This window comes from Dromiciops gliroides, chromosome 2 (genome assembly GCF_019393635.1).
Source record: "Dromiciops gliroides isolate mDroGli1 chromosome 2, mDroGli1.pri, whole genome shotgun sequence".
NCBI lineage: Eukaryota > Metazoa > Chordata > Mammalia > Microbiotheria > Microbiotheriidae > Dromiciops > Dromiciops gliroides.
In genome coordinates, this window is record NC_057862.1 from 516,748,855 (window position 1) to 516,761,680 (window position 12,826).

The 12,826-nt window shown below is 34.7% G+C and overlaps 1 protein-coding gene across 1 annotated transcript in view; it reads left to right on the top strand.

Annotated features, from left to right (window-relative positions):
* Nucleotides 1–12,826, top strand: part of AGPAT5 (1-acylglycerol-3-phosphate O-acyltransferase 5) — a 79,466-nt gene that overhangs the window by 31,917 nt on the left and 34,723 nt on the right. The window contains 1 exon segment of the mRNA XM_043984761.1: nucleotides 8,513–8,603. Coding sequence (XP_043840696.1) covers nucleotides 8,513–8,603 — 91 coding nt within the window.

Consider the following 12,826-nt stretch of genomic DNA (forward strand, 5'->3'; position numbering starts at 1 on the left):
TAGTTGAATGGATTTTATTGATGTATTTTCCAGTGAAAGATTGCTTTGAAAAGAGTACTACAGCATGCTGAAGTATATCTGTTGTAAAGAATTAATTGTTATTTGAGGTTTTATGACCCCATCTTTTGGCTAGAATTTTTAAAAAAACCTCGGTGTGCACTGGCCTGGGGCTCTGCAAACTGCATGGTGCTCCACCCACTGGTTGTAAGCCGTTGCCATGGTGCTGGCACCTCACATCATCACCACTCCCAGATGCCTAGCTGGAAGCTGGAAGGCAACAGGAGCTCTGCTGTGTATTCTCAGCTGATTCCTGGGCGGTAGTGTTTTTTCAGGTTGTATAATTTCCCTTTCCCCATTTTATTTCCTTTCCCTTGATCCTACTAATCCTGTTTATGGTTTTTTTTTTTTTAAGTTTGTTTTTGTTAAAATAAAATAAATCCTGTTCTGCTTTGAGGGAGGCTGCTAGTCTCCTTCCTTGCCCCAATATTGCGGCGAGCTGCTTAGCTAACACTCCCCAATTAAAAATTGGTCCCCACACTATAAATTATCTTTTTTTTTTTTTTTTTTTAGTGAGGCAGTTGGGGTTAAGTGACTTGCCCAGGGTCACACAGCTAGTAAGTGTTAAGTGTCTGAGGCCGGATTTGAACTCAGGTCCTCCTGACTCCAGGGCCGGTACTCTATCCATTGCGCCACCTAGCTGCCCCTATAAATTATCTTTAAGTTCTTCTTTAGACTCTCTTGAACTGGTAGCCAGAGGGTGTTCAAATAAATTACCATTACCCCAATCTTTGATTTGGTCTTTATAGTTTTGTAGTATTTCCATATAGACTTTATTCACATTGTTGTAGTCATTGTACATCTTTCTTTTCATTGTGCATTATTTCACATCTTCCCATACTTCTCTAAATCCTTGATATTTGCCATTTCCTATAGCTCATTATGTTCATAAACCACAATTTGTTTAGCTAGTCTGCAATACTTGGGCATGTATTTTGTTTTTAGGTTCTTAAAAAAGGCTGCAATACACATTTTTAATATATAGGTCTTTTTTTTTTTTGCTATTAGTAATGGTCATGGTGCATAATGGTATATGGAATAACTTGTTTCTTGTAAAATTCCAAATTCTCTTCTAGAATAATTTGAACAAATTCATAACTCCATCAGATGTAAATTAGAATTCTTGTTTTCCATAGCCCCTCTAACAAAGAACTTTCCCATTTTTACTATTTTTGCTAGCTAATAGGTGTGAGATGATTTAGCAAGCAAAATTTTATTTTCTCTTTCTCTTGGTGATTTTTATGGTTTTTCAGATAGTTATTGACTATATTCTATTTGAGAACTATTTGTTATTATCATCTGACCATTGTCTTTTGTCTACGAACATAGTTTTATATTAAAAAAATTATCCCTGCTTCTCAGTAATAAAAGGAACTATACAGATATTCTGTATGTATTCTGCATGTGCACTATTTCTATTCACTCTGATAATCAAAATAGAACATAAAACATTGGGTTAACCATAAAATTACTTAAAATAAAATAACAAACTTTAGTGGGCTATTTGTAAACTGTCTCAAATCTCTCAACTTCAGCATTGGGAAATTCTGTTTCTCATCATGAGAAGTGTATCAGCAGAGCTAGGAATATTGGAATATGAGAAAGATTTAAGACTGATCAAAAAGTGATATGCTCCATGAACTGGGCATTTCCAGCATTCTGGAAAGCAATTTGGAAAGCTGAAGAAGTGTTTAAAATATCTATATCCTTTGACCCAGAGATATCACCTGCTGCTAGGCATATCTCCTAAACAAATCAAAGATAGAATATAGTCATAAATATTTATAGGATAAAATTTTTTGTTTGTTTTTTTAAGTGAGGCAATTGGGGTTAAGTGACTTGCCCAGGGTCACACAGCTGGTAATTGTTAAGTGTCTGAGGTCAGATTTGAACTCAGATCCTCCTGAATCCAGGACTGGTGCTTTATCCACTGTGCCACCTAGCTGCCCCTTATAGGATAATTTTTTATAGCAGCAAAAACCTTGAAACAAAGTAGTTGTCTGTGGATTGTTAATGACTGAGTAAATCATGGTACAAGATTGTGATGGAAAACATAAGAAATCATGTAACCAGAACCAATAAAACAGTATGCAAAATGACTATAGTTATGTAAATGGAAAGAACAGTGCCCTAAAATCATTGAAACTTCACGCTGTGTCAGACTTCACACAGATTGTTAAACAAGTAAACTAGACTCATGTTGGTTAGTTTTGGTGATTTTTTTTCTATGTTTATTCTTTGTTATAAGGTGTGATTAGTAGGGGAGAGATATTATAAAATAAAGCCAATTAAAATATAAGATACATTTAAATATCTGTATTACTCAAAAGAAAAGTTTGAATGGTTGGATATAAGAATTCATTTAATATGTTTTTCTAGATAGAAATCCATGTCCTGATACAAAGGATCTCTAGTAAACTTGAGAAATATGTATAATCTTCCTAGTGTTTTGAATAGGAAAGGCAGATTTATCTCTGTAACCTCCTTACTGTTGGTATTTCCTCAAAAGATAATAACAACAATGATAGCTAACACAGCGCTTACTATGTGTCAGTGCTTTACAATTATCTCATTTGATCCTCGTAGCAACCCTGGGAAGTTGGTGCTATTATTATCTCTATTTTACAGATGAGAAGACTGAGGCAAACAGAAGTTAAGTGACTTGCCCAGGGTCACAGAGGTAGTAAGTGTTTGAGGTGGATTTGAACTCAGGTCTTTCTGATCCTATGTACTGTGCCACCCTAGCCGCCCATGATGGAGATTATAACCCATCTATGACTACCTAACTTATATAGCCATTGTCCCAGAACCTCCTATTGGAGAAAGTAGATTGTCTATGTTTTTTTTCTTTGTCCTTGTTATGTAACCAATTGTTTTAGTAATGGATTTTTTTAAATGTTCGCCTTTGTAACAGTTCTATTTAATTTTTGAAAAATTTATGTTGGGTTATAGTTTGTTTATGCGCACCATTACATTTTCGTTCATTTCCCTTTGAATGGGTAATCCTCACTTTTAGTTCTTTGGCGATAGTAGAATTGAGTCCTGGCAATATTCTAGTACATTTTCTTTTTTTTAATAGTTGACTCTTTTTATTAACACATATACATTTACTTGTCTTTTGGCTTGTTGAGGCAGTAGGTTAGACAACACTTGCCACAATAATGGCTGGCCATAAAGACTCCGGCACCACATTCATCAGAAGGGCACTCTTGTTGAAGGTGGCTGATATTGCCATTCTCATCAGCCTTATTGTACTTCAGAACAGCAAGCTTAACCTTCTTTCTCTTATGCTTGTTCTTTTTGGGATTGGTATAAGACTTCTTTCTCTTCTTGGCACCACCCCTAAGTCTCAAAACAAGATGAAGGGTAGACTCCTTCTGAATGTTGTAGTCAGAAAAAGTCCGTCCATCTTCCAGTTGCTTGCCCGCAAAAATCAGTCTTTGCTGATCAGGGGGAATACCTTCCTTATCTTGTATCTTTGCCTTGACATTCGGACAGTTAGACCTCAAGGGTGATGGTCTTCCCCGGTCTTCCCAAAAATTCTGCATTGTGCCGCTGGGTCCACCCATTGATGGCAGATCCGAAAGAGACTACCAACACATTCTTCAAAGAGATGGTTGGTAAATATCTAGAAAAGGAAGTAATGATCACAGAGAGATAGCATAGCTTTGTAAAGGTCAGATGATGCCACTTGACTCTTTTTCTTTTTTTTTTTTTTTTTTGATAAGGTTACTAAATTAGATCAAGGGAATGCTATATAATTTGACTACATTTTAATAAAACATTTTAAATTTTTTCTTTAAACAAAAATATTCCCTTTTTACCTCCCTTCCATACTGGAAAAAAAATAAAAAACAAGACTCATATGACAAATATGCATAGTCAATCAAAACTAATTCCTGCAACAGCCATTTCTAAAATGTATATTCCAGGCTATGCCCTGAGTCTTTATCATCTCTCTGTCAGGATGTTTTATCATGGGTATTGTATGCTGCTTTGATCAAAGTTCAAAAGTTTATAAAGACAACTCTTTTAGAGTTGTTTGTCTTTACAATGTTATTATTGTATAAATAGTTGTTTCTGTTCTTGTAATGAATTTTTTTTTTTTTTTAGTGAGGCACTTGGGGTTAAGTGACTTGCCTAGGGTCACACAGCTAGTAAGTGTTAAGTGTCTGAGGCCAGATTTGAACTCAGGTACTCCTGACTCCAGGGCCAGTGCTCTATCCACTGTGCCATCTAGCTGCCCCTGTAATGAATTATTTAAAGTGTTTCTCACTGTTCTTTTTTTGCATTTCTTTTTTTTAATCTTACTAGTATTTTATTTTTTCCAGTTACATGTAAAGATAGTTTTCATTTTTATAAGATTTTGAGTTCCAAATTTTTCTCCCTCTCTTCCCTCCTCTCTAAGACAGAAAGCAATCTCATAAAGCTTATATATTATGTACAATCACATTAAACATATTTCTAAGCATTAGTCATGTTGTGAAAGAGGAATCAGAACAAAAGAGAAAAACCTCAAAATAGAAAAAAAATCCTAAAAAGAAATAGAAATAGTATGGTTCAATCTGCATTCAGATTCTACACTTCTTTTTTCTGGATGTGGAGAGCATTTTCCATCATGAGAACTTTGAAATTTTCTTGAATCATTGTATTGCTGAGAAGAGTTAAGTCAGACTATTCTTATAGAAAATGTAGAGATGGGCTAGGTGAGTATCATGGATCCCTTTGTCAGTTTGGTAAAAGCCATGGACCCTTTCTTAGAATAGTGTTTAAAATTCACAAAATACATAGGATTACAAAGGAGAAAAGTTATTTTGAAAGGAAAAATATATATTTTTTAAAGTTTACAGACTCTAGGCGAAGAACCCCTTACTTTGTAAACTGAATGGCCAGATCTAAAAAAATAGTTATCAGTAGTCCGAGATCAGCTTGGAAAGGGGGTTACTGGTAGAGTGCCCCACTGAAACTGAATGCAGCGTAATTATAATGTCCCAAGTTTGAGAAAATGTATCTTCCTGTCTTCATTGGAGAGGTAGAGGAGGATAGGTATAGAACATCATGTATATTGTTAGACATAGTTGATGTGGGTTACGGTTTTTTGTTTCACTTTGTTTTTGGTTTTTTGGTTGTTGTTTTTTTTTTTTGATGTGGGTTAGTTGTATTCCAAATATATTTTCTTTATTCAGTTTTAGTTTATCAGTGACATTTATGAAGGAATAGATGATATGCTTATTAAAATTGTAGCAGACACAAAGCTAAGAAGGATAGCTAAGACATTGGATTTCAGAGAGGATCTCAAAAGCAAAAAAAGACCTAAAATAAGGATAAATATAAAGTCTTACAACTTGTCTTTAAAAATCACCTTGGGGAGGCAGCTAGGTGGTGTAGTGGATAAAGCACTGGCCCTGGATTCAGGAGGACCTGAGTTCAAATTCAGCCTGAGACACTTATCTTTATTAGCTGTGTTGCCCTGCCCCTTCCCCCCAAAATATATATTTTTTTCTTTTTTCTTTTTTTTTGGTGGGGCAATGGAGGTTAAATGACTTGCCCAGGGTCACACAGCTAGCAAGTGTTAAGTGTCTGAGGCCGGATCTGAACCCAGGTACTCCTGACTCCAAGGCTGGTGCTCCATCCACTGCTCCATCCAGCTGCCCCTCCATAGGTTCCTTAGGTTAGATCACTGTTAATGTGGTAGTATAGGAATGGAGTAAACCACAGTTGTGGGAATTAGGAGAATACTTTATTGCATTATTTGAACTTAATCTTGAGTTGATAGGAAGCTGGACCACCTCTACTTGTTGCTTAGAGAGCCTGAACTAAGGACCAAGGTTATGCTGATCAGAAACTCAGTCAGAGGGGGCAGCTAGGTGGCGAAGTGGATAGAGCACCGACCCTGGAGTCAGGAGTACCTGAGTTCAGATCCGGCCTCAGACACTTAACACTTACTAGCTGTGTGACCATGGGCAAGTCACTTAACCCCAATTGCCTCACTAAAAAAAAACAAAGAAAAAAAAAAACTCAGTCAGAACTGAAGATTTATGCAAGAAGTTTTCTCACAATTAACATATCTCAAACAACCTATCATCACTCTTTTCTGGCCTGGTACTGGTCAATCAGCTGTTGTTTCCATATTCTTTTGATTGAATACAGAAACTTGGGGGAGGAGTTCTATACCTTTTTCTGATTTCAGAGAATTGTACCTATTCATTTTCTCCCTCCGAACTTGGAAAATCCCTAATCTTTCCTCCAGTTAGAAATGATTACCTAATTTTGCCTGCTTAATTGTTTTCTTTGAAAATCAATTGGTCTTATTTGATTAATTGTTTTTAATGTATAAAAAATCTTGCTCAGTTCTATATTCAGAGTCTTTGCACTTACTGAGGAATCCATTGACCCATTATTATTGCTGTTTCGCTAATTAATCTTTATGGCTCAGACTGTGTTTCCTCAGTTATTATTAAGTATCCACCATTGTTTAAAGGATTTTTGTTTGAGTAGGCTTGATTAGGTGCTCTGATATTTTATAATTTTTGTGAGCCTATATATAGTTATATATTAGTATATTTTCCCAAAATGTTACCATGCATTCTTCTTTCTCTGCCATATTTCCTACATGTTTTACCAATAGTGGAGGATGGAGGAAGTACAACCAGCATTGGCACCTCTGCCTTCATTCCATGCAAGCATGTAACTGGTTGCCTTCCTACTCACATATCTCACAACTAGGATATCTTGCCTTTCACTTTCCCCATTGGTAATAAATGTTTTGACTATTACACTAGATTGTGTGGCTTGGTTCTGTGTAGTATCTGGAAAATGTATTATGTGGGTTGTAACTTAATTCACCTAATTGAACTAGGGTTGAAAGTCTTTAGGATGAAAAAAATCAGTTGTAGAGAGCATATCATCTAAAGAAACATAGAAATTTGGCCATCCAATTCAATTCTCTCTATCTCCTTTAAAAAAAAAAACAACCATCAATAGCATTATTTTTTGCAGAGTAATGAGGGTTAAATGACTTGGCAAGGGTCCCTCAGCTAATAAGTGTCAAATGTGTGAGGCTGGATTTGAACTCAGGTCCTCCTGACTCCAGGGCTGGTGCTTTATCCACTGTGCCACCTAGCTGTCCCCTCCCTATCTCCTTTTTTTTTTTTTAAAGGCAATGGGGGTTAAGTGACTTGCCCAGGGTCACACAGCTAGTAAGTGTCGTGTCTGAGGCCGGATTTGAACTCAGGTCCTTCTGAATCCAGGGCTGGTGCTTTAACCACTGCGCCATCTAGCTGCCCCCCTATCTCCTTTAAACAGGAATTCCATGGTATTTTCTAGGTCCTTGTCATATTTCAATTTATTTTTATCTCTACCTCTTTTTGATAATATATATGACTGTATAGTACAATTCTAGTCTAGATAGTCTAACCAAATGCTAATAAATTTCAAACTAAATTTCTTACAGTCTTATAGCTTTAGTAAAGCATGGATTCATATTTTAAAGAGAATCTAATTAGGAAAAATGTTTCTTTGGCAAATGAGCAACTGTCTACTATGTTTTTTCAAATAGCCCTGAGGATGAAAGGAACAAAATGTGTCTATCATATGAGCTCTCTTCCATTTCTTTGTTCCTATGATTGATGTATGTTGTGAATGCTGGTAAATTGAAAAGAACTGGCATGGATTCTCTGTTTTTGACCTATTTTGAGTCTGTAAGCCAGTGCAGTTTTTGTAGCTTTTCCAGGTCTCAGATTAGGGGTTAAAAGAAATCTGAGTTTCCCCTTTCTAACGACCTTTGTTTCTTGTTCTCTGTCTGAAAGGAAAAGGATGAAGATTAGAATAATTGACTGCTCCACTAAAATCCAGTAATAACTTCTCTAGTCTAGCTTCTCCACTTAGAAGTACATTTCTGTGTACTAGATTTGTTCCTGAAAAGTTATGTGTAAATTGAATCATTCTAAGTGCTCCAGGAGAGCTTTTTATTTAGTGGAGTCCAATGTTAATCCTCTTTGTAAACTGAATAATCACTCTAATTTATATTACATTCAAATAAAGATTTTATACAAGTTGTGCGTGTATGTAATAATGAGTATTGGTACTGATCTTTAAAAAAAGTTAACCATTTTAAAAAATTCAGTCTAAAAGTGATAATTAAAAATATGTGACAGTATTTCATAGTTAAATAATTAAATTTTGATTTAATTATGAAACTGAAAATATTGTTAAGCTTTCAACTGTCCTGCCAAAGAATTCATGATGTATAATTTATTTATATTTTCATGACATGTATTTATATTTTCAGTCTTCATTGAATCTATCTGTGCATACTTACTAGTATAATTGAAATTCAGATCATAGGTAGAAAGAAGAGTTTGTCTTTTCATTTAAAAAAAGTTTTCTGTTAGGTCTGCATGAGTTGATATATTTTCTTTGTTTAAAATAATATATATGTATATTTCTTTCACAGATGTATCTTGTTATTTTTCCAGAGGGAACAAGGTACAATCCAGAGCTAACAAAAGTTATTTCAGCTAGTCAAATATATGCTGCTGAACAAGGTAAGTTGAAATTTAAAACTTTAGTGTTTAATTTCAGAGTTGATTTTTAATAAGTTGTTCTGATAGTTCATAGTTCATAAATTCCATTCCCATATGAATTAATTACCTTGACCATGCATACTCATGTGCATGCACACACACACAGCCTTTCTCTGTAAACTCCATTTTTTCATATGCATTCTCTGATGTCTCTAACATATAACCAAGAGATTGAATATACATGGAATAAAATCATGTTACAGTGACTCTTGATTCCAAGTTTTTGATTATACTGCCTCTTATCTACAAGTTCAATTCAACACACACTTCTTAAGTGCTGACTGTATACCAGGCAATATGAGGGAGGAAAAGGGAAACAGTGTTCTGTTGTGGAAAACAAAATGTACACAAATAACTTCAGGTATATAAAGTGAAAAGTACTAATCATCTGGTAGAGTAGTGATAATCCTTGTTTGCTACCCTTATGGGTGCTAGCGATTACAAGAAGTGGATGTGAGGAATGGAAAGCATGCCAGGCATGGGAGAAAACTTAAGTAAGGTTTGCCTTGTGCTTTACATATGTCTCATTTTATCCTCACAACATCCCTGGAAATTCTCCACATTTCGCAGATGAGGAACCTGAGTCAGGGATTAAATGACTTGCCCACATTCCCACAACTAAAAAGTATTTGAGATTGAACTTCAGTTTAGCCCTTTTTGGATCCAGGTTCAGTGCTCTATTGCCTCAACTAGATGCATATAGAAGGTGAATGTTGTACATAGGGAAATTTACAAGTAGGGAAAACAGGCAAATTTGACAAGAATGGTGTGTGAGAGGGATAAAATTTGACTAGAATAGTTCATAACCTACTTATGATAGGTTTTATATGCCATGCACATGATTTTGTATTTTATTCTAGAAACAATATATTTTATCCTAGAGGCATGTTTAAGTCTGTGTTTTAAGAACATCAATTTGGCAGTTGTTTGGACAATGAATTGGAGAGGGAAATAACTAGAAGAAGAAATGAATTAAGCAGTTATTGTGGTAGTCTATGTGAAATGTCATGGGGACCTGAAATAGGGTTGTTGTGGTATAAGGAAAGAAGAAAATGATACGAGATATTTATAGGAGCAAAATAGATATGGATTGGCAATTAATTTGGCTTTGATGGAGTAGAAGACAGTAAAGAGGTAAGAATGACTCTTTGGTTGTTAAACTGGACAACTGGAAGAATAGGAGTGCCTTTGGTAGACATGGAGAAGTAGAAAGAGGGGTGGATTTAGGGGAAAAGTTAATGAATTCTTTTTTGTACATTGTGAGTTTCTAATAATTATGACAAGAATAAAATAACAGCTAGTACTTATAGTGTTTTAAGGTCTTCAAATCACTTTACAATATCTCATTTTATCCTCATAGCACCCCTATGTTATCCCCATTTTACAGATGAGGAGACTGAAGCAGAAGGTGGTTAAGTGATTTGCCCTGGGGGTCACACAGCTAAGAAATGTCCAAAGTCTGATTTCAACTCAGATTTTCCTGAGTCACTCTTACTTATTGTGCCACCTCGTTGTCTTTGAGACCTCCAAGCAAAGAAATCAAGTAAATAGTTAGAAATTTGAGATTGGAGCTCACAAGAAAGAAATATTGTTATGTCAGTGGAATTTTTGGCTTTAGTGAAGTTCTTATTTCCAGCACTACAGCTATAACTGGATTTTAACAGTCAACCCAATTTTATGGATTAGAACATTAAGGAAACAGTATTTAGGTAACTTTTCCAAATTCATGCAGTTGTGAAGTAAATTATCAGAACACAGGCTACATTATGTTCTAATTAAATGTCTTGTTACTCATCAGTATTTGAGTACTTAGTATCTCTCTCTCTTGTACTCTGCATCCTAGGTGGTGACAGATGAAAATAAAGTATTAATGTAATTTTCCTTCATGGAAGTGAAATCCTCAGTGGGGAAATAAAGTATATGTAATTGGTGAAAAATAGAGCATTCCACTTAAATGCAGTATATCATATAGTATGAAATACCTGGAAAAGAAAACAAAGGCGAGATTAGTGGGGCTAGTGATATCATGGAAGAATAGGTTTTTTTCTTTCTTTCTTTCTTTCTTTCTTTCTTTCTTTCTTTCTTTCTTTCTTTCTTTCTTTCTTTCTTTCTTTCTTGTTTTGTTTTGTGAGGGCAATGAGGATTAAGTGACTTGCCCAGGGTCACACAGCTAATGAGTGTTAAATGTCTGAGGCCAGATTTGAACTCAGGTCCTCCTGAATCCAGGGCCAGTGCTTTATCCACTGCACCACCTAGCTGCCCTCTGAATAGGTTTGTTTTAATAACAAAAATGTCATTGTTGATAAGAAGAAGATAGTTTGTACAGTTTTACTTATCTTTAAAGAATGTTTCTCCCCCAACCCCAAGTATGATACAAAGTAAAATTGTACTTGTACATATTTCTTGCCTATCTTGTTTTGTTTTGTTTTGTTTTGTTTTTAAGTGAGGCAGTTGGGGTTAAGTGACTTGCCCAGAGTCACACAGCTAGTAAGTGTTAAGTGTCTGAGGCCGGATTTGAACTCAGGTACTCCTGACTCCCGGGCCTATGCTTTATCCACTGCACCACCTAGCTGCCCCTCTTGCCTATCTTGTTAAATTAAAGCCTTGATCAAAAACTGATAATTTTTAAAAGACAAAACAAAACAAAAAAAACCTGATAACTCATCCCAATTCATCCCATCACTAGTTTCCCCCCCCCCCCGCCCCCCCAATCAGGAATACCTTGAAAACAGTAAATGCTGCACATCATTTTTTGATGATACCTAGGGAACATAAGCTGGTAAGGGAAAATATTGGACCAAAGCTTAGTTCTAATACCACTTCATACATGACTCCTTTCCTAATCTTTCCCACTTGTTAGTGCCTCTCTCTCAAAATTACCTTTTATTTTGTATATAATTTACATAATTGTATGCAATACATTTCATTAGGATGTTCATTTATAGAATTTATTTGTTTTTAAGGTGAATAATTTATTAAATAATCATAAAGGAAATTTTTATTTTTACAACTAAATAAACTAAACATTAAAGTTAATTTTAAATATTAACATATTTGCTTAAATTTAAACAATCAGATATGAAAATGAATTTTTTGGGGGGAAGATATGGTGAGCCTAGAGACGTGATACACTTCATGCATGCCTATTTCATTTCACATATACCTAAGCACCCCATAGCACCTCAGGATGTCTCATTTTTTTCTTTGTACTCCCAGTAATTGGCACATAGTAGGGACTTAAATGCTTGATGATTGATTGTCCAGTTTAGCGCTCTCTGACAAAATGATCTAAATTTTGAATGTTCTGTGGTTTCTACAACAGATAAATATCAACTAGAAATTTGATATAGTCATTTATCTTGGTATATCACAATAAACAAAACAACTAGTATTTATTTAATGCTTCAAATTTGCAAAGTATTTTGCAAATATCACTCATTTTTTTCTCATACAAACCCTAGGTGATATTTTTGAAAACAGAAAGATTTCTGTTGCCTGTTCATATTTCTTCTTTGTTTAATATTTTACTTTACAAGAATAAATTCAGCCAGATTTGAGCCTTCATATTGGATATAGCATGTCCTTTTCCAGTTAAAATATTAAAAAATAACCTATTTTTAATGATTTGGGGTTTTTTTGCAACTTTTACTTATATTAGACTTCCAGACCACTTCATTTTCCATCAGAAAACATGCATGAGAATAGTTAGGCCCCAAACGTAAGAGAAAAAAATATTAACATTGACTTTAAAACTTTCAAAATTTATTGTAATAAATAACTCAGATGATTTTGTTCCAAAGCTGATTTTAGGTATTTTTCCACATACATATTATTATGAAAAATGTATTCATTTGAATTATTGATAATTTTGATCTTTTTTGAGAAACTGAGAACATTTGATTCTGAAACTTCTAAAAGAGCATGACCCACTAGAGGCAAAGAGAAGAATAGGTAATCTCTTAAAGGGTAAACAATTGAATTTAGATGTAATTACTGCTTTTTCCTATTCATTTTCTATAAAATTGAAACTATGTTCCTCTGCAAAATATGTTTGACCCTAAAATAATACTCAGTTTTGAAATCAAAATAAGCTCTTAAAAATTGTTTTTTTGAGAAAAATAATCTCTAAATATTGACACAATAAATCAATGCAAAATTAACAAGGACAAACAACAATAGTAGCA